Source organism: Cyanistes caeruleus, unplaced genomic scaffold (assembly GCF_971803275.1).
Source record: "Cyanistes caeruleus unplaced genomic scaffold, bCyaCae1.hap1.1 HAP1_SCAFFOLD_214, whole genome shotgun sequence".
Lineage (NCBI taxonomy): Eukaryota > Metazoa > Chordata > Aves > Passeriformes > Paridae > Cyanistes > Cyanistes caeruleus.
Window position 1 is genome coordinate 6,432 of NW_028256000.1, and position 22,441 is coordinate 28,872.

The 22,441-nt window shown below is 43.7% G+C and overlaps 1 protein-coding gene and 1 long non-coding RNA gene across 3 annotated transcripts in view; one reads left to right on the plus strand and one right to left on the minus strand.

Moving 5' to 3' along the window:
• Nucleotides 1–936: 936 nt before the first annotated feature.
• Nucleotides 937–22,441, minus strand: part of LOC111942187 (uncharacterized) — a 34,989-nt gene continuing 13,484 nt past the window's right edge. The window contains exons 1-9 of one of the 2 annotated variants that reach the window (XR_015282279.1): nucleotides 15,576–15,662; nucleotides 10,136–10,208; nucleotides 9,524–9,751; nucleotides 7,810–7,939; nucleotides 7,445–7,543; nucleotides 7,157–7,300; nucleotides 6,208–6,322; nucleotides 5,582–5,732; nucleotides 4,988–5,190 (exon numbers count right to left, since the gene is read on the minus strand). This is a non-coding gene — a long non-coding RNA (uncharacterized LOC111942187). Of the gene's footprint in view, nucleotides 5,191–5,581; nucleotides 5,737–6,207; nucleotides 6,323–7,156; nucleotides 7,301–7,444; nucleotides 7,544–7,809; nucleotides 7,940–9,523; nucleotides 9,752–10,135; nucleotides 10,209–15,575; nucleotides 15,663–22,441 lie in introns of those variants that run through there. The other variant, XR_015282280.1, reaches the window with a different exon arrangement.
• On the plus strand, nucleotides 17,801–18,848 carry LOC147645600 (uncharacterized). Its single transcript, XM_086874429.1, has 2 exons — nucleotides 17,801–18,055; nucleotides 18,366–18,848. The coding sequence occupies exons 1-2, from the start codon at nucleotides 17,801–17,803 to the stop codon at nucleotides 18,561–18,563; spliced, it is 453 nt and encodes a 150-aa protein (XP_086730555.1). The 3' UTR covers nucleotides 18,564–18,848.

Genomic DNA, 22,441 nt, shown 5'->3' on the forward strand with positions numbered 1-22,441 from the left:
ATAATTCCACCTCAAATCCATTCTGCATCTTCTGTTCACCTCTGCAGTTTTGCTGCTACATAACAGCACCCAGCAACAATTTCACTACAAATGTACTGATGTTACAATTCACTTCAAAACAATACATGGGCCTGCTTCTTTTCAAAGCCTGTTCAATTTTTAATTTAAAACAGAAAAATAACCACTCTTCACATGGATCATCACTGTTAAGCCTTGTCTACGTTCTCAGCTTTTCTTATTTAACTTCCAGGATAATGAAACGTATTGAAATGGGATTTCAAGGCAGGTGGTAGACAAGGGATGGGAAGGTATGTGTTGTTTGAGAATCCTCAATATCAGCTGACAATTTCCTGAAGCTGAATCATTTTTCTCCCAAGCAAAATAACCACTTAGTGTTTTTGTCCTCCCTGGTGTTTCCAGCAAGAGCACTATTAGCTCTGTAAATACAGAGTTACTGGCTATTTGAATATATACATTTAGCCAACTATTTCATTACTAGGACACTGTGCTGAAGCAGTATTTTATTTTTAAAAATTCTTAAACAAAATACTTGCTTTATGAAGGAAAAGTGTTCGAATCACAATTTTGCCCTCCTTTATCCTTATTAAACAGCATCGATTTCCTAGTCTATGGGTAAATGGTTAAACTGAATGTGGCACAGATTTGTTGTTGCTGCTGAATACATCTTCTGCTATACTGCCAATTATCAGAGGAAAATTTAAAATCAAAAGATGTTGTTAAGAAAAATAACAAACATTATTTCTTCTTGACCCTTGAGTGCTAAGGTTGCTTTTCAATCTCTTCTATTATTCCTCACTCTCAGAACAGAGCAAGCCTGGTCTTGTTATAGCTAATCCAACTCCAAGTGCCATTTCTTTCCAACTCATTTTCACAACTTACACCTCTTTCAGTTGTGACTTTTTTATCATTTGTAGCTTTTGTTTGTTTGTTTCCCTTCAGCCACAGGTAACAAATTCTAGGTCATGTGAAATATAAACCAGATAGATACAGTACATCAGCTATGGGGGTTTGGGGTTTCTTTTCCTTTTCTGGATAGTTACCACAGGTAACAACAATTTCCCTACTTCTCCCACACAAAAACCAGCACAAGCTTCCCAAAATGCAGTTTTTGAAAAGGCATGTAGGACCATAATTACATGTAGACCAGTGGAACTGCTTCACCAAAGAGGAAAATTAAAGGAGACCAACTAACCAATAGGTTAGCAAAAGGGGAGTGTTAATGGATCAATTGATCAATTTAAGTGCCAAGTGTCCAGAGAAGCTTTCAAAGGTGATAACTGATTTTAGTACCACTGTAGGGACAGATTTTAATTGTGCACTATAACAGTGCTGTTTCAGCCATTATATGACTGAAATTATATGTAAAACTTGACCCTGGGCTGAATTGCGTCACTTAAGGGAATTCAGGAGGAAATAATTTTACACGTTCAATGAAATTAAATGTATTTTGCATTCCTGATGTCACCATTTGCCAACCTTGAACAAATTCTGTGCCAAGCTTGTTAGACAAAACCCATGCACTGGCATAACCTATGCTGGTATCTTCCAGACAAGGAGAGAACCAGAAGGAAGTCTCAGTGTGCCCTAAGAGGTTTAAATCCATGTATTCATTAAGAGAGCTGAGAACAAACGAATCAAGGAAATAAATAGGAAGAGAGAGAGGTAGGCTGACATAAACACTTTTGCATAACTCAGGGTATGCCCCCACAAATCCATATGCAGATACAGTGATTCTAACCTCTCCCTGCCCCTCCCAAGTAAATTAGCAGATCTAAACTTCAGAGCAAATAAAACAGAAATCTCCAAAGGCTTCATGGCTTCATCATTAGAGAGTAATTATACCCTGATACACCAAGTTCCTCAATCAATATTTACTCCTCCTCCTTCTGATTTAAAATTAGAAAGCAAGCACCATATCCGTAACGCAATGTTTCTGAAACCAAAGAGCTAAGACTCTCCTCCCAATTAAAATGCAGCAAGCAGACTGGTTTTAACACTCAGTGGTATTCTTTTAATGGACTCTTATTCCTTCATAGACCACACAGTTATAAATAATCCATGCATAGAGCAATTAGACATTTTTCTTGTTTTATGAGTTTCAGACTCTGTGCCTGTGCAAGTGTCTTAAAATATTCAAAACCACTACAATGCAAGAAAACACATTTAAATCCCTACATTAAGAGTAATTGAATAATTCTGATATTTAATTGCTCTTCTTCTGTCATAGGATTACAGTCCTTTGAGTAAATCACACAATTACTGAGTGCAGACCAAAGAATGACTGTTCCCCAAAGTCATTTTAGACAAGAGCATCTTTAGCACCTCTAAAGGATTAAATGTGATGATCAAGTAGGACACTGACAAATTTGAGGACCTGAAATACTCACACAAACGAATCAGAATGGAAACAACAGAAAGTAACTTCCACACTTTTTATGGTAGGGAAGCAATAGTTTGGATTTATTTTCTAAGACTGATCTCACGTGCTTATAGGATCCTGTGAATGACAAGAGAGTTGGGTGAGTGAAACCAGAGAGAAAACTCTGCTTCAGTGGCCTCACACCAAGACTCACATGGTTCTTCTGTGCAGAACTTCATGACCCATAACAAGAGTGACTTGAGACCTCACTACCAATTTTGAGTGGAATTTGTGTAATAGCAAAGCCTTCAGAAATGATGCAGCAATTTTAACCAAAACTAGAAGATTTAAATTCATTAGTTTCTCCATTGAAAGGAAACAGTACTTTGGATATTTGGGGGCAGATTAAAAAGATGAGTTCTGCATCCTCTGACCCCATATTTTGCCTAGTAATCAATTTTAATAAGCAGGAGAATGTTACTGACATTACACATTAGAACAGGGAGTCAAGTAGAAGTGGATGTAAATTACTGACCTAGGGAATAAATCTGCAGTGCTCTGCCACTCCTGTGAGCCAGCTCTTCTGATTTACCTGAGAGCTTTACATTCCAGAAAATTAATACAAGTGGTTTTTTCTCAAATTTTCAAGCCCACTGGCTTATTGTTGATCACGACACAGCATTATTTGTTAATAATCACACTCTGGGCTCACCACAGAATTACAATCACCTAGCAAGAATCCCATATGCAGTTGGATACAATACACAGATGCATTTCTGTTCATTATTCAGAAGTAAATAAAAAAGTAGAAGGACTAGAGTTTCATGAACACTTGTGTTTCACTTACTAAAAGATAGGCAGGGTGCCACCGGGAATATCAAAAGCAGGCATGTTTCTGGAATTACAGCCCTACCTCTCTGAGAACTCTGAAGTGCATGGGTTTTATTTTTCTATGCAAGCATTAACCATTCACAAAAACCCATTTTGACAGAACATTCATAGCAAGAGATTCCATATCATAGTAATGTAATGTTCATATGAAGAAATGCTTGAAGCATTTAGGCACTTCATGAAATAACTGAATGAAGCACACAGCGTCACTCAAGTAATTTTTCCAAGTGACTCAAAGGTTGTAGCTCTTTCATAAAATGACTGGTGTCAGAATATGACCAACATAAATATCATTTCTCCTGCTTGTTTCAAAAATCTGCAGTAGCACACCAGAGAATCAGACCCGCACTGTGCCACATCATGACCTTGGGAACAGAAACCAAATCCTGGCACAGGAACTATTGGTTTTTTGTTAGCCAGAGATAGTGTTCACAATAATTTAAAGCACAAACGGCTGCTAGGAAGAAGAATGGAAGGCAAGGATGATAAAAACGGGGCTGTTTCCCATGAGAAATCCAACAGCTGTCTATTACTCCAACAGCAACCTCAAGCTGATCAAGTTCCACAAGCACTGTTTTGTCTGGAGGATGGAATGAATTCATGTCCAACAATGCAAAACTTCCCGAGGAGTTCTTAATAAAACAACGAGGGTTTGGGGCAAAAATAAATAACAGAATATACTACTTTTTAAGCTAAATATTGAAACAAGGACTTATTTTCAGAGTGCTTTGCAAATATTCAAGATTTGTTTTGAAAACAGAAAGAAAAAACCCCTACTGATTTGTATGTGGTATTTACAATAAACTGATTAAGTGGCAGCAACATTATGTACACATTTGCAACTGTTGCCATTAAAAAAGGGAAATGATGAAATTTAGTTTCAGCCCTTCTCTGAAGTTATTTTTGTAATGTGAGTTCGATCCTTAGTGCATGCAATAGTGGTGGGAGGGAGAGGGGGAAGTTGCAATGTCCGTGGATGATTAGGATTCTTTTTAAAAATGTCGCCATCTGCGTTAATAAAATGTACATACTTTTGTTTTGCTTAGAAACCCTGAAAATGGCATTCATGTGGGCATATTTCATGGCTGGGGCTCTCTAAGATATAAAATAGTTTGCAAAATACTCATCCTCAGCACCCTTCATCAGAGGATCCAAACATGCATTAGCTCTTCAAACTAATTGGTGTTGGGCATCTTGCTTAAAACTTCTACAGCAACACTTTCTGTGTGAGGTCTGCCTGGGAAAAAGTTTGCAGAATCATATCCCTCCCTTACTTTTCACAATTCAATAAAAGTCCTGCAGAGAATCAGGTATGAATGATCTTATATTAATTATCATGTTCAGCTTTACCTTTGAGACCTGTCACACTGGAATTTAAAATTCATCTCTAAGTATGTGATAGGGAAAAAAAAAGTTATGCATTACCTTATGGATGTTTCCCACTGAAACACGTCCTTGTTCCTTAACTATTTAAATTGACTTCACTTGGGTTCTGTTTTTATTCTTGGGTTTACTATGTTTTAATGGTTACAGGGCTATTAAACTGTGAAATAGCTGTGATCTCCATTTTCCTTTTTTGATCTCATCCATGGAGATAACAAAAGCCGGGTCAGCTCTACTGAAAGAACGTTGACCCTGCATAGATGCTGAATCCAGGCTCTCCGGCTCCATCTTCTGGTACAAAGGTACCTAAGAAAGCAGTACTCCCCTAGGTAATTTTACCTGCCATAATGTCTTTAATATAGTACAGGATTCCAGCAAAAATGAGATTATTCATAATGTATGACAAGATCTGAGTTGGTGCTTACTTCATTGAAAGACAATAATTTGCTCTCCTCATTTCTCACAGATTTTCCCCATTTCTTCTAATCCCCAAGATATGATGGAATTAGTCTCAAAGATGCTTCCATCTACAGGGACTAGATAAAAATAATTTTGGAATTATATTCAAGATTGAAACAGACTCAAAATAAATCTTAAAATCTTCTGGGATTCACTTACTACAGATGTCATGTAACATGCACAGAGTTTGAACAAATCATTCCAATCCGCACAGGAATAACAGAACCAACCCAAAACCAAATCCTTGACCCCTTAGAATTTAAAATTTCACAGAATTTCTATGGGTTTAGATACATAACTCACATTACAATGAACACTAAGAACAAAATTCTAGAAACCTTTTTCTTGTATATATAAATGCTGAATAATCTAAACTATTCCAGTGCTAAAACAACTCCGTTTTAAGCAAAATTTAAACTAAAACACAGGAAAAAGCAAATCACGTTGTTAAATCTGGTCCAAACCCACCTTGTTCAAGCAGTGTGTTACTTATGGTTTCTTCAAGATTAGGGAGTGCTTTAAGCTGCTGCTGTTCACACTAATACTTGCTTGAAGAACTTGAGCTCAAAAAAGCCAAAGGAGATTGCCCTCAATGCACAAACAGCTCCACTGTGCATGGCTTTCTGACACAAAAGCCAAGGAAATATTAATCCCCAGGTTTTTCAGGATCAGTAAAATTTGGGTCCTTAAAAATTGCAGTCTTGGAGATTAACTTAGGAATTTAGATTTCTGTTAGTCATTTTAAATATTTATGATGTTTAGAAGCACTTGTAACAGGCACCAGTATCACAGTATTCCACTACTGCTGCAGCTTCATTTTTTTCTGATATTTATAATTATTCATGATAGGCACCAGAATCACAATATTCCAGTAGTGCTGCTACTGCCAAGTTCATTTTAGCAAAGTCAAAGCACTGAACTGTGCTGAACTACACTATTTGGTTCAGAGTTTTCCAAGATGTACAGGAAGAGACTGTATCTGAAGGATAGTTCACCCCATAGTTTCAACTCTTATGTGCCTGCCCAAATGATTGTCACGTGAGCTACAGGAATGGCTGCGAGACTGAAAGAGGAAATGCAAGTGGCTCTCTTACCTGCCTCAGAAAAATTCTTTGTGCTTTGAGGTTTTTGAGTGAAGAACGGCATTGAAGATCACAAAGAGCAGTGATTACTTGATTAGTCCAGGCAGATGTCTACATATTCATTTTTCTGGAATGGAGAATACAGAGTTCTGTAATTCTAAAACTGGATTTCAAGGGGGCAAGGGAGAGCAGAGTTGGCAATATTTTCCATTTGAATAAAGCTTCCATCATTATTTCAAATTACAAAAAAATGATCATTCTTTAGTTATGGCTTCTTACTGTGTGACAATGGAAAAAGCTAGCACAGTAAACCATTTGCAATCAAAAAAATGTAACAGGGAAAACTTATGGAGAGTAACAATAAAAGCACATTAAACAATGGGTGAATGCTTCAATGGAACTTAAAGGAAGAAAGCTTTTAAAAATTTTCTTCTAACATTTACTGTACAGTCACACCAAATGTGAAGATTTTAAGTTCTAGGAAGTTTTGTTGCTCCCTGCTTTCTTCTAGCTTACTGCACAGTGCATTATTTACATAAAACAGAATTTCTTCTGTGGGAAAGGCTTGCATGGTACTTAAAAGCCTGAATAAATCAGGGACTGCAGCTTGAATCTACAAAAAAATAATCCAAAAAATTCCTTTCAATATCTGCATTGTATCACCTTATCAAGCTCCCTGTCTAGCTGAGTTATTCAGGTATCCACACCAGAAATGACAGACAATGTCTCTCTATGATGATGTGATGTTACTTCAAATGAAAAAAAAAATAAATAAAAATCACAGATTAATTTCCCATACAAATGATGACTCACTACTCCCAAATCCTTCCTATAGCAGGATGCTCACTTCAGTCTGGAAGTCTTCATGTTGCAGCCTGCAGGAATCAGCTTATTTCCTGTCAAGGGCTGGAAAGCCTTACAGGAACTGGTTTTGGTTGAAGAACTTCTCCAAGGTGCTTACCTGTGGGACTTATCCAGGTAAGGGATGTTAGCTCCCTCTTCTTTGAGGTTCAGTGTCCAACCACTCCTACTGCTGGTAAGAAGAACAGAAGAAACATCTGCCCATAGCAAGGACTGCACTGGTGGGCAAAGTCCAAATTCCATCCTTCAGGGAAAAAGAAACAAAGACTGAGGAATTCATGTCTGTTCAAAATTTCATCCTTGACTACTGAAAGCATTGGAAGCACATGTGTATGTTTAAAAATGGAATTGTCCTCATTTAAGAATAGAAATAATTTGATCCCATCACCATTTTTCTTGGTCCAATCCTGAACTGCAGATCCAAACAGCTGAGAAAGCATGGAATAGTCTGCTGGACAGCATTAAAATGAGCAACTCCTGTATCTTCCTAAGATAAGAACACAAATCACAAAGAAAGGCACTCTGAGAAAAAATTTCTTAGAGGAAGACCTCAATTATTTTCCAGCAAGGCAGGTAATATGCATTTGGCTATTTGTTAAAAAAAAAACAACCTGTTTTTATACAAGATTTTACTCATATATTAACTATCACATATTTTGCAAAACAAAAAGAGACCACAGCAAAGTAAAATCCCAATTTTTTCCTATATTTAAGCTGTGATAGTATGTCTGAAATGGGAATCCAGAGCCTCACCAGATTAATATCACCACTTGGACCAGAGAATTTGCCATATCCACTTCTGGTTTCGTTCAGTTGGAGCTTCTGTTTGTACAGTGATGGCTCTTGAACATTCTGGGATTTAAAGTAGTCCCTGAAGAGATGCCTGACAAAAATATGATGTTACTTTTAAGATGCTTTCTAATTATTTCTACCCTCATCCAGAACTTGCAAACATCTGATCTCCTTCACTATGCTCCAAGCTCATTAAAACTGGAACGCTAAATAAGAATATTCAAAATATTTTGTTTTGCATTGCTAAAGGCACCACTGCAGGTACTTGACTCATCCTTCAGACTGTAAATAAATAAATGAAGTCTAGGACAGGTCAAATAAAGACACTATGTTTTGTTGGGGTTTGTTTTAGAAGACATAGTAGATTTGAAACAGATCTTTTATTAAGGAATTGTTCCTAAGGGACTTGACTTACAGAAATTAATTTATACTTGGCAGTGCATTTAATTGATTGCAGTTCCTTTTTTTCAAATACAAACCAGCATTTTCACTACCAGGTGTGGTGGTTGGAAATGTTGGGACTGTAGAACACTGCAAGGCTAATTTCTCCTCCAGTCTCCATTATTTTTATGCACCTCAGCATTTTCTCATCCTTACTGAGATCTGCTGCAAATTTAAAATACCCTAACAGGGCTGAGAGAGTATTGCAACAGTGTTTATCTAGTGTATCATTACAGTTCTTGTAACCCTAATTCCACAGTTCTGAGCAACAACTCTCATTTTATGGGCAGGTAATTGAGCTCTATGATACATGAATTGATTTGCAGGGGAAATACATTAAAACCTGGTTGGAAAAGAAAATTATTCAGGATCTTCTCTCTGATTGCCTTTTACAGCTACCACTCTAGGACCACTAAAAGAGTTTACTTTAGCTCATGTCAATGAAGCTACAATTCAGTGTTTGTCCAAAAAATGTTCACATTCTAAAATGAAGGTGAGGTTACTGTGGTTTCCTGAGTTATAAAGGCAGAATTAAAAATTACTGCAGATTCTTAGATCAGGACCACTTCCCAGCTCAAGAGCTATTTAGTGGGAAGAGCCAAGGCAAAAGGCAAAATTCAAGCAAGTGTTGCTGATCAAGTGAGTTACGGGTTATACAGGAAAATGTTAGCAAGGTTGATCCAGTCAGATCTCATGTCTGCCTGTGGTTCAGCACTGCAGCTGCTAACACCCAGAGCACCAGATCCAATCACTCCTGAGGAGCAGGTTTGTTCAAGCAGGCACTGTTGTTTCAGGACCAGTGAAAGACAGGACAGAGACAAAATTGATAGTACTCCCTCAGTGCAAACAGAACTTGCCCTGCAACAAATTTGCTCCTCTCTGGCCCTACTTTTAACATCCCTGTTCTCAAATTCCTATTTTTAGCAGCTTCTCATGAAAGGCATTCTTACTCAAAGAAGTGAATGTTAGAAGTGTTCATTTGAATGAAGCAAACAATTAAGCAGTATCTTCCCTAAAGTGATTTTGTAAAAGTTATGGTTTAGATTTCTTCCTAATTGCTTGGAAAAATAGGATTGGTGCAAGAAATGGGAAGGGTTGGCTAAAAGGAGTCAGCTGATGGGAAGCAGCCAGTAACTCCTGCTGCTGCTGACCTGCTGCAACTCCCAGGTAAGAGGACAAGTGCCTCATTTGTAATCAAGTCTATATAAAACACAAAAGAGGCAGAAGGACAAACCTGGTTCATAAAGGCAGCAGTCTGTGAGCAAAAGCAGCAGAGTCAGCAGCCAGTGTTTCACTCCTGATGAGAGCCCACTTGCAAAAGTTCCACTTGAGTACCTGCTGCAGAGCAGAGGCTGTTCTTCACTGATGTGTCAAACCATAAGAGCCATACTTCTGTTGCTATTCAAAGAACAGGGATAAACTCCAGGGTTTGTTAGGTTTTAAATAGCTTCCAATTTCAGGCCTAATAGAAGGCAAAATGGAAAATATCACATGTAATAGGACTTAAAAATAGAAATATGGAAGAACACAATGTTATACTCATGTTACCTATTACTTTTTTCAGCTGAGCAAAGTCTTCACAGACACCATAAATACATATCTTTTTCCCCCAATGAAAATAATAATAATAATAATAATAATAAAAAAATCTGTCTTGTAACCTGAAAGAAAAGAGATAAAACCAAACCAAACCTGATTCTTGTAAACAGAAAATGCTGCTTAAAAAATTCAGTTTGGGGAGCATAAATATTTAATTGCCTTGAGCATGTCTTAGGAGTTCAGATTTACTCAAAATAGTATCAAGAGCAAACAAAACTGCAAAACAATCTCTTTTAGTAGGAAATACCTTGTGAGAATCAAGTGTTTTCTTATCATCTTTCACTGTTTCACTTGATGTCTGAATCTTCTAACTCCAACTCCTAGAACAGCATCAGTGGGGGAGAGAGACAATGAACACTCCTTCTGTTATTTGACTGACTGCAAGGTTTTGACATGTAGAGTATTAATAAAAATAATTTATTTTCACAGGGTTTTGTTAGAATAACAAGCTGGTAGCTTTAAATATGTTTAAGAAAATTTTATATATGTTAGGAAAAAGGAAACAAAAAGAAACATTTGAAGTAGTAGGACAAAACCTTCATAAAAAAGGTATATATCAGATATACATATTTATATTCATATATATATATATATATCTCCAATTTCCCAAAGCATTGCTCTAAGAATTAGACAAAACTGGCTACAAAATTCAGATTTTTTAGGTTATTTATTGACTGTAAAGTGAATCCTGACTGATAATAAATATCACTGGGGAACATTAATTATTAAATATACATTGTCCAATCTTTAATAAATCAACTTTAGTAAGAACAATTTTAAATCTAAAATTAAAAACAATTTCCAAGACACTTATTTTAAGTAACTGCACTAATAAATAGTAAGACCTTATATACAGTTAAATGACTAGCAGCCAACTCACATAATCATAGTAAGAATAATATATATGTACTGCAATTTTAAGTGTTATGACTTCAAGAATTTGTAGTAATAACCAAGCATTACTTGCTAAATAACACAAAATTTGTCTGATTAAGTCTGTTTAAAAGAATATGCAATGGGAATAACTAAGAGCTGAAATTAATGGTGTTAGCTTGTAAAGACAGAAATTTACTTCTTACAAGTAGGAAAACATGCAATATATTCCTATAGTTAACACATGTTCGTAGTACAGACATTCCTGTTAATAAATTTCAGGTTAAAATTGACAAATGTGGCATGTTCTACTATATGGAATTTCTTCAAGTGACTATCATTCCATCTGACAACACAAACTAAAAAATGTCCTGCCTCTCAGAAATATTATTCTGTTTCTACTTTTTACTTTATTTTTTTCTTTTTTTTTTCACTTTTAGAAAAACACAATTTTTTTTTTTTTAGTTTTAGAAAAATATAGGACAAAAACAAGGCTTAAGTTTTAGATAGGGAAGAGGGAATAAGGAGATGCTTTATAAGCTGAAATATTTTTCTCTTAAAGCTATGGAGATGAGCAACCATGTTCTGAAAAACACTCCTTTAATTCATGGCAGAGTATATTGGGAAGCATGGAGTGTTCAAAGTGTGGATTTTGAGTAAAAAGTAGAGTAATTGTGATACAGTGAGGTGCTGGAACAGAGTGGAGCGAAGATTTGAGGCCTTCAGGGCAATGAGAAAACTGTTTTCCTGCGAAGCTCACAGAGACAGGTGAAGAGGACTTTTGCCTTTGAAGAACTCATCCTTAAAAAATGATATCTCTAGACTCATGGCCCATACACACCTCAGAGTGATGTGAAATGGGAGGAGTGAACTGATGGCAGATTTCCGGGCAGCTGGCATCAAACAAAGAGAAAACTATAACAGAAATATTTTTCTTGTGAGAAACTCCATAGATTAGCAGAAGAATATTTCTGTTTCTATACAAACACTGATAAAGAGACTCTAGCAAGAACTGGGACTGTTTTAAACACCAAAGTTCCAAAGTCTTTTGTCTCTATGTAGTCATGTGAACAAGGGAATGGTGGGGAGTGCGGGATAAAAGGGTTTTCTGAAAGTTTATTCTGGTGTTCTTATTCTTGTAGTTTTGTTAATAAACTTTCTTTATTCCTTTTAAGTTTTAAGCCTGTTTTGCTCTTGCTCTAATCCATATCTCACAGCAAGAAATAAGTAATTTTTTAGTAATTTTTCAGTTACTGCTTAAAACCACAACAACTGTGTTTTCAACATCACGTCAGATCAGCTCGTTGACTCACACCTCACCACAGACCTCGAAACAGGAGGCAAAGATCTACACCACTTGGCCTTTCAGAACTTCTCACCCATCTATGACCTTTCTGGGGCCAGCTTCACAAAATGGGGGGGAAGCCATTCCAAAGAACACGACCAAGGAAATCACACAGCACTCGGGACTTGTTCCAGGCATCAAATTTTTAATGGATGATGTGAAGTAACACCGAAGCAATTCCTGTCCACAGAAAAAAAGATTTCAAATGGTTTTGTCTCAAGTACAATCACTGGAGGTTGAAAATTTCTGGGGCTGAAAGTTACACGAGGTCCTCAACACTGAGCAATCAATATCCCCACAGTCTAAACTGTGAAATTACTACCTGGGCAAGAAGAACATTTTCAGGATTTGCAACTCATCTCAAAGCCTCAGTAGAACTCAACCAGCAGAATTCCCCTGAGATGGCACTGTGTTCTGGAAGCCCTCAAATACTCACTAAAACAGACTTGACTTTCACTAGGACAGCTGCTCATGAAAATCTGGGGTAAAACCTAGGGGAAGTGGCCATGTGCACGCATATTCCTTCTTCCCACAGCAGGCACAATCAAATCCTCCTTTGAATGGCCTCAAAGTTGAGCAGCACTCATTGGCACAGCCTCTTCTCCCACAGACAGGTCAGCGAGCAACACGGCAGCGCCAGCCAGGTGGGCAAGTATTGGAGTTGCAAAAACACTCGCTCGCGGTGAGAGACTTCTCCAGGGTCAAGCTGTTCAAGTATAAGCGATTTATTATAAGAGTAAAAGGAGGGGAGACCCATGTCCGCCACCAGCCTTGGCGTCCACGTGGTCCGGGGGAGGGGAGAGAGACCAGGTAGAGCAGGGAAGGTGAGGTTGGAAGGGAGAGGGAGGGAGTAAGAGAGCAACAGAGGGAAAGAGCAGGGAAGGCGAGAGGGGTAGGAACAGGGAGAAGGGGGCTGAGAGTTAAGAGGGGGGAGAGGGGTAAAGGGAGGAGGGAAGAGAGAAGAGGCAAGAGGTAAGAGGTAAGAGTAAAGAGTAAAGAGCAAAGAGAGCGAAGTTCTTGTTACAATCCAATATATCTTTTTCTATCGTGAATATTCTAACTACCAGAAGCCAATCACCATGAGACACACCCACTAAAGAATTTACATACAACCTATGGGCTTCCCTATATTAACATACAGTGTTGCATTTTATACTCTACAGAGCTTTACAAGTTCTTTCCTTGCTTCTTTACTTTTGGACTCTTCTTATCAGCAGAAGGACATTGTTTTATCAACAGGGATTCTCCTCTAGCTGGCTAGGCTATTGTTCTTTGGTTAACCAGTACTCAGTATCCTATAACTCAAAGCAGGCTTTCATTTCTACTTTGATTCTAGCCTTCATATTTTCACAATCTAGTGCCAAACAATCACATTCATAAGGTTTCCCTGTTTCACCTTCCCCAACATCTCCCCTGTCTCGATGAACTATTTAAGATAATAGAAACTGTCTTGTTAGTTTTTGCACACACTGAAGTATAATGGGTACTGTTGCTAAGACTACAATTAACACTTACTAAAACAATTAAGCTTATTTTACAGAGTTCTCTTAGCCAAGGTGCAAAGCTTAAACCTTTAAACAAATTGTCCAGCTTCTCTAACTTTTGACGGTCATATTGATTCACTTTAGAATTATCAATGAGTTTGGTTGGCTAAATTTTTCAAATTTTGCAGCTGTGTATGAATGGGAACAGTATGATCAGACAAACAGATGGTATCAAAGCTTGCAGTCTTTGGCTAAGGCAACCCAGGTATTTATCTTGGACTGATTTACAGGTAAAGTTTTACTACAAAAATTAAAGCAAAAGGGTAAAAACAACACGCATTCATGCAAATAACGGGATTTTGGTTTTTTGGGGTTTGTTTGTTTTTGTTTTTGGTTTTTTTTTTCTTGAACCGTCTCTGGTAGATCACTTTCTCTCAAAGTCTTTCTAAGTTCCTTTGCTTGAACTGTCACTGTTTGTGCTACAGTATCTGCATGTGAATAATCTTTCTTTATCTCCCTCCATTTCTCGCTCCCGTTCTCCCCCGTGTTTCGTGGCTGCTGCTGGTGGTGCAGGGGGATTCAAGAGTCGCGCGCGCTGTTTTGTCACGGGCTGTGACGGTGGCCGCGTAGGTGAACCCGGAAGTGGCAGCACATCGGTGCGAGGTGGCCGTGGCTGTCGCTGTTTCGCGTTGTCGGGGAGAGTTGTTGGTGTAGCGGATACAGACGGGATCTGTGCCGGTGTTAGCAGCGGGGCAGAGACAGGCGGGGGCCGTGTTCCGCCGTCGGGCGGCTTCGGTGGTGGACGCGGGGGCGTGAAGGCGCATGGCGGGGACTCGACAGTGGCTGGGCTGGGCGGTGGCAGAGGCAACCCGGGTGTCAGCAGTTGTAGAGCCGGGGTCCCGTGCCTGTTCTCTTTCTCCCCCTCCGCAGTTTGAGAGGCTGGCACAGGGGGGTGGCACGGGGGGCCCGGGGGCGGCGGCGGCAGGAGCATCGGCGATAGAAGCGGTGACTGCGCATGCGTGCATGACGTCAGCGCCGCAGGGCAGCATGGGGGAGTGGTGGACGGCAGCGCGAATTTCGGATCGGCGCGCGCCGCACCGCACAGAACGGTGTCGCTGGACGGCGGCGGGGCCGGGGCCCGCGGCCCCACGGACGCCGGGAAGGCGGAGCCCGCGGGGCACCAAGGCAGCGCGGGCAGCACGGAGGGGGTGTAGGGGAGCTGAGCTGCAGGAACCGCGATGCCGAGGGCGGGCGGGGTGGCGCAGCCGGGAACCACGGTGTCGGCGGGGGAAGGCGGGACCGCGGGTATCGCGCCGCCGGGGACGGTGGAACGGGGCGGGACCGCAACATCGGGGGAAACTTGGACGGCAGGAGGGGGGTAAAAGTGGGGGGGCGGTGGGACGGGGAAGGCGGGGGGAGGGGTGGGAATGGAGCGTGCCGGGACTGGGGTAGGGGGAACGGGGACCGCGTGGTTGGGGGGAGGGGGCGCGCCGGTGTCAGTGGGCAGGAAGGGAGGGGGGCCGGCGGGGAAAGAGGGTACGGGGGCCGCATGGTCGGGGGGAGGGGGCAGACAGGTCTGAGCGGGCAGGAAGGGAGGGGAGCCGGCGGGGAAAGAGGGTACGGGGGCCGCATGGTCGGGGGGAGGGGGCACAGCAGGGACCGTGGGTACGGGGGCCGCGGGTTGTGTATTGTCAGCATACATTTCTACGAGTGCTCTGCAGGCTGGGAGGAGTTTAGCGGCTGCCATATCTCGGCGGGAAATGTTATTAAAAAGCTTATTACCAACTGTGTCCCAGAAATCTCTGGTAAAAAAATCTGAGTGTTTTGCGTTTGGGAAATTAACTAGAGTCCAGGTTAGGAGGGTTTTTAGTTCTCTTTTAGGCAAATTACTTTGGCTGGCTTTCAGTAAGAATTTTAGTTGCTTATACAGCTTTTTGTTTGGGGTTGAATAGCTTTGACCCATGATAGACTGGTTTGTGACTCACCTCTTATTTAAATGATGTTGGCTCGTCTCTCAGAGCTCGGGCGATGGGTGCTGGCCAGGCACCTCCTGTCCGTTCTCTGGTGTCACTTAGTAATACTCGCACATAACCACGCTGCACAGCCGTCTAAAAACTACGGTTTGGACACTGCAGTGGAAAAACTTTTAGAGAGATCGGGGTGCAGATGCTGTGGCAGCGTTTACCCCTCGCTCGACCACGTAGAGGCTTTCCCCGTCCAGCCCAGGTGAGACGTCGCCTTGCAACGCCCCCCTGAGCTCCACGGGGGCTCCACGGAAACCAGGGGTTCAGACGCTGCCTGGCAACCTTCACCCCGAAAAAACCACGCAGGGGGGGAGTCCCGTGTAGCACAGAAGAGGCGTGGCTTTGCCACCCTCTCTCGTGTCACAGGACCCTGCGGAAACCAGGGGTTCAGACGCTGCCAAGCAACCTGCACCCTGAATAAACCACGCAGGGGGGGGGTCCCGTGTAGCACAGAAGAGATGCGGCTTTGCCACACTTCTCAGTGCCACAGGGCCCTGCGGAAACCAGGGGTGCAGAGGTCGCTTGGCAACCTGCACCCCGAATAAACCACGCAGGGGGGGGGTCCCGTGTAGCACAGAAGAGATGCGGCTTCGCCACACTTCTTAATGCCACAGGGCCCTGCGGAAACCAGGGGTGCAGAGGTCACCTGGCAACCGGCACCCCGAAAAAACCACGCGGGGGGGTATCCCTTGTAGCACAGAAGAGATGCGGCTTCGCCACACTTCTCAGTGCCACAGGGCCCTGCGGAAACCAGGGGTGCCGAGGTCGCCTGGCAACCTGCACCCCGAATAAACCACGCGGTGGATACCTCTAAAGCTCCGGAGCTGACGCTGCTAAGCAACAGCCGGCCCGTGGCCGAGGGTGCCGCGGAACAGGGGAAAGTTACAGTGTTACGGTGATCAGCCGCATAAACTGCACTCTAGACGGCCTTAAAGGGTGAAAAACCAGTCTTTCTAGTTACCAGTGATGGAGAAGTGTCTCACCGATGGAGAAGGCGTGGGACGGGTCTCAGACGTTGGGCGCCAAATATTGGAGTTGCAAAAACACTCGCTCGCGGTGAGAGACTTCTCCAGGGTCAAGCTGTTCAAGTATAAGCGATTTATTATAAGAGTAAAAGGAGGGGAGACCCATGTCCGCCACCAGCCTTGGCGTCCACGTGGTCCGGGGGAGGGGAGAGAGACCAGGTAGAGCAGGGAAGGTGAGGTTGGAAGGGAGAGGGAGGGAGTAAGAGAGCAACAGAGGGAAAGAGCAGGGAAGGCGAGAGGGGTAGGAACAGGGAGAAGGGGGCTGAGAGTTAAGAGGGGGGAGAGGGGTAAAGGGAGGAGGGAAGAGAGAAGAGGCAAGAGGTAAGAGGTAAGAGTAAAGAGTAAAGAGCAAAGAGAGCGAAGTTCTTGTTACAATCCAATATATCTTTTTCTATCGTGAATATTCTAACTACCAGAAGCCAATCACCATGAGACACACCCACTAAAGAATTTACATACAACCTATGGGCTTCCCTATATTAACATACAGTGTTGCATTTTATACTCTACAGAGCTTTACAAGTTCTTTCCTTGCTTCTTTACTTTTGGACTCTTCTTATCAGCAGAAGGACATTGTTTTATCAACAGGGATTCTCCTCTAGCTGGCTAGGCTATTGTTCTTTGGTTAACCAGTACTCAGTATCCTATAACTCAAAGCAGGCTTTCATTTCTACTTTGATTCTAGCCTTCATATTTTCACAATCTAGTGCCAAACAATCACATTCATAAGGTTTCCCTGTTTCACCTTCCCCAACAGGCAAGGACAAGAGAGAGCAGAAGCCAACAAGGCTTGGAAGCTGGGCCAAGGGAGGTTTACGCTGGCCATTGGGAAGAACTTGTGCCCAGCGTGGGCCATCAGATTCTGCAATGGCCTGACAGGGGGCTGCTGGAGTCATCATTGTGGCACAGGTGCAAGGCAAGCCAGGCCGCAGCACTCGCGCCCCGCTCTGCTGGCCATGCTTGCCGCCATGGCTCCCAGCTTGGACTCAACATTCTCTCAGGGCTCTCTGCAGCCAGGGCGTTCTGTGCTTCTGTGACATCACAGCCTCTGGGGACGGCACGCTGGCTGGCAACTGTCCCCAGCTGTTGCTGCGCCCCAGAGCCCAGGCACAGCTGCTCGCAGAGAGACGCCCAGAGCCTCGGTGCTGCTGGCAGAGCACTATGGCTGCTCACGGCTCCTCCACGCTGCTGCAGCTTTACGTGCTGCTGCTCTTGGCCCATCCCCTCGACCCTGTGAGCAAACCCGAGCGCAGCGCGGATGCCTCTCCTCTGGTTCTGAAGGATTGCCATCTGGACGAGACGGACCCTGAGCGCATCCGGTGGGCGGCCAGGACATTCCTGCTCATCGACCTGCTCATCATAGGAATGGCCATGGGATGGGCCCTTGGAAGAAGAATTCAGAGACGCTGGCGAGAGGTGAGGCAGGGGGTGGGGGTTCAGGCAGGGATGGGGCAGACCTTGAGGGCCTCTTGGGCACCCTTTGGCCAATGCCCTGCGGCAGAAGGGGCCTGAGCTCCTGGCTGGGGAATGCGGCCCAGGGGCTGAGCCCCATGGACAGCACCAAGCAGAGGCGGCAGAGCTCTGCCTGCTGCAGCCTCTTCCCCGGGCCAGCCCAGCCCAACTCAGCCCGAGCCTCTGTCTCCCAGGCCAAAGGCAGCCCCACAGGTGCCGGCCCCGCTCCGCCCCTCTGCCTCTTCCATGGGGATCCCTGTGCTTTGCCTTGCAGCGGAATCTCCAGAGCCCTTCGGGCCGTGCGGGGCCCCGCCGCCATCCAAGACTCGGCTGTCCCACCGAGTTGATGCAGCTGCTGATGGACAACCGTGACCTGATGCGGCTGCTCCTTCGTGACAGTCCTCAACCAACCACCAAGATGGCGGCAAAAGAGGGCATTGACAGGAGACTCTGCACCACCCCCCAGCTCTGACTTCCAGCGTTGCGCTCCATCTACAGAACCTTATGGGGAATGGGTGATCAGTGCCCAGCCCAGGCACTGCGACGTTCCCCACCTTACAAGTTAGCCACACCTCTGTTGTTGTTCGATTCCCCACCACGTTTCCCCCAAGAAGTTGACCTTTCCCTTAGTGTTCAGTTCTAAACAGTTGAAGTATTGAAGTTTTTTAGCCTTAAGATTCTTACCCCATAGTCTTCTAGTAACGTTGGATTGTAGATTTTAGAAGTAGTCAAGTGAATAAAGTTCACGTTTTCTACACGTTGCTGTGTCATTTTCTTGAGGTTGCACCTGAGACCTGGGGACTCCTTGGGAGATGGCTTTGCATGGCAGCTCCAGACTGCCTGCAATGGAGAGCCCGAGTGCCCCAGCAGGCTTTGCAAGAGGGTGGAGGGCAGCAGGAAAGAAGAAGGTGGACAATATTCACCTGCCTCCACCTTCCAAGGAAGTTTGCAGTCAAACCCTGTCTGCACTTTAGGGGGGACCCTAAAGGCCCCAGCAGGCATCACGATGGCCCCAGGACGGGGGGCTTGCAGCACTCTGGGGCACCAGGAAAGGAGCAGGATCTTCCCTGGAAAGCTGTCTGGAGACAAATCCAGGGATGTCTCCCCTGGCATCCAGGCAAGGGCTGAATTCAGGCCCTTGAATCATTTTTCCCTGAAAATTAGCATGCACTAACCCACTAATGGGAAGTGCACAATCAAACAGTGCACTGGACTCAGGAAACTATCCTTCTGTAAGTACATGCCAGTTCCAAACTATCACAGAGCTGGGTCTGAATGAATAATATTAAAACATGTGCTATGGTATTGAACCAATTAGTTACTTTTTCCTGTTGAAAGCAAAGGCTGTATTTCAATTTAAACGGGAGAAGAAAAATGATAGAAGAAAAATTGATTTTTACTGTCTTAGATTTGTTTGCCTGTGGGAATATTGGCTTCAAATTTGAAAGCCTGCATCTTCACATACAAGTCATAACCTTCTATTTCATGCCCCAACCTTGGCAGTAAGCCTCACTCATCATTTACCACTTTTGGCTGCTTCAATCTAAAACACTACACAAGATTCCTACCTGGCTTACTGAAAAACACAAGAGTTTATAGGCTGGGAATCTCCAGTTTTAGGAATTTAGCAAGAAACTCTTGGTATAACTTGTCTCACTGCACTTCCATATCTACAGACTTTAATTAAAGAACCTCAAAAGCTTTTGTGTCAGGAGGCACCTTAAAGACAATCTTGTTCCAACACTCCTGTCATAGTCCTAGTTTCTTAATGCCAAATATTCTTTCAGTGATAACTGAAGTGCTTTGTTGGTGCTGTGAATAGAAATACACAAATAAGTAGTTGCTTAAGTGCCACCATACACATTAAGCTGTGGCACAGTCTCGTGCAGAGACACAGAAGAAATTTTGCTAACAATTACACCTTCAAGTTTATGATTTAAACCACCACAAAGCAGATATTAATATCTGCTGTGGGTGTTCTTCCAACAGAATTGCAAAGGTGATATCAATCAAGATATAACTTTTCACGGGATTAAGACTTTGCATAAATATTAATCCTTTTACTCTGTCTAGAGCTGTCAAGAACTTCATAATATAGGCCACTTCCTATTTTACATTTTAAGAGCATGAACTGCTTATAGTGCGTTTTTATAATGAAATGTGCACTGCTAAGGTGATTTTTTTTCTTTTGCACAACACTTTAAAAATATTAGCTTCAGTTTCTGAGCTAATTATTAAAATCTGCTTTCTGTCAGAGAAAATGCTCAAAAGCACCTTCTGTTTTCATAGAAATAATGGTATTTTAAATAGGAACTATTCTTCTATTTTTTTTTCAAAAACTGAATGGTTGTGCTGCACAATAATTTATATTATGTGGTATGCATGAATTATTTTATTACCATTTCATTAGATCTCTATGCAGTTTTCTGAAGCAAATGCCATTCATAAGCAATGAATGTTTGAATCAAGTAATTGCTCAGAAAACCTCCAGTATTATCCTGAACTAGGGAAGAGGAGTGGTCTTTTTAGTACTGGCACGTCAGCAAAACAGCTCATCGCCCATTTACTGCCTCATTCCATTGTGTTTCACAACCATGCTCAATCTGTATAAAATGAAGAAAAGCAATCTCACTATGGGGGCCTTGACTACAAAAAGAAACCCACATCTTCTCTTCAGTGTCTGCAGCTCCTCATGTGCAATTTCCTGTACAGCACATGCTGTGCGGTTATGGATGCTAAATCTGAACCACAGTGCCTGTACAAATTTCAGGCCGCATGGCTCCTCAGGCTGCCTGAGAAAGTATCCTGGGAAAAATATGAGAAGGAATTAAAACAATTCTCAGGGACACTAAACAGCCTTGCAGGTGTTGTTTTGCAGCCTCTTGTTTCCTCTTGCAGGAGAGAGTCAGGGGGGCAGAGTGCCCCTGACCAATGATGGTGATGTAGCACTTTGCTAACCAATAAGAGTTTCCTTTCTGTACTTTCCACGTATCTGTCTATAAGACAGGCCTGAAGTAATAAACTAAGGAATTCTCGTGTTGTGACTCCCTTGAGAGTCCAGTGTCGTTCTTTCTAGCCGTTCCCAATCAAAACGACATCTGGTGACCGCCCGACGTGAAGTTGAACCGACCCCTGAGGTCCGGTAACCCGACGTGAAGTGCAGCTGACCCCCGAAGTCAGAAAGCAACCGACGTGATCTGCTAATCCCCTGAGGGTAAGCAGCGAGCGGGAAAAAGCCAGCCCTTCCCCCTAGAGGGGTAAGTGGAATTCTCCCGGGCTTTCCTAGAGGAAGTTGGTTCTGGAAACCAACGGGATAGTGGAGCCCTGCCGGTGAGCGGGCTTGGAACGGCCATCTTGGCGAAGCAGAGCTCAAAATTCCCGGGTCTGAGCCGATAGCGTGTGCATAATTGCATTCACGGAGCCGCCAAGATAAAGTCCTCATAATGGGGAACTGTACTTCAGCTGATGAACAGCTTGCCTACCTTGCATGGCAGGATGCCCTGCCCCGCATGGGACTCAGTGTTTCTGAAGATGCCATGCGTGCTTTATTTCAGTGGGTGAAAGAGCAAGATTTTGATATAACTATGGACAATGCCTTTGATCTCGAACTTTGGCTGTCGATAGAGAACCATTTATAGTCAGAATTCATTAACGGAGATATCAGCGTGTGTAGCCTGGCAGCCACCTGGGGAGTGCTTTTTAAAGCGCTGAAACAGAGCCAGTCTGCGGACAGTAAAACCGGGATGAGAAACTTTGATGCCGAAAGTTCCTCCGTTGTACAAGATAAGGGACCGGGAGATGAAACCGTGGATGAGCTGCATAGTGCTCTTTTAACTCTGCCCGGACCCTCAGAGGACTTTGGCGGCGAGCGAGAGCAATCTGCGGCCCAGAGATCTCCCTCTCCAGAGAGGTTTAAGCGCTCGCCATCCGCGGAGCTCAGCGCGCGGGTTTTGCCAGCAGAGGGGCCTCTCTTCAGCCCCCGGCGCGCAGGGCCCCGCCGAGGAGTCCGAGCGCGGGTCCAGAATGCCACGGGCCACCGCCGCCGGGGGGGGGGGGGGGGGCTGCCCAAGCAAACCCCCCGTGTACCAACGTGGCGGGGCGCACGGTTCCCCCCGGCAGAGAAGCGGCGGGGGGAAGGAGAGCAACAACCTCGCTCCCCCTGCGCCTGCCCGCCGCCACCGGCCGGCCACCGGCCGGCCGCGAGAACCCTGAAAAAGCCGAGCCCAAGCCCAGATCAGAAGCCGGGGCCAGGCCCATGGCAGGCATCGCCCCCCCCGCGCGTCCGAAGCACCGTCGAGAAAGCGCGGGGTGGGGGCCGGCGGCCTCGCTCGCCCCGCGCGTGCGCGAGAC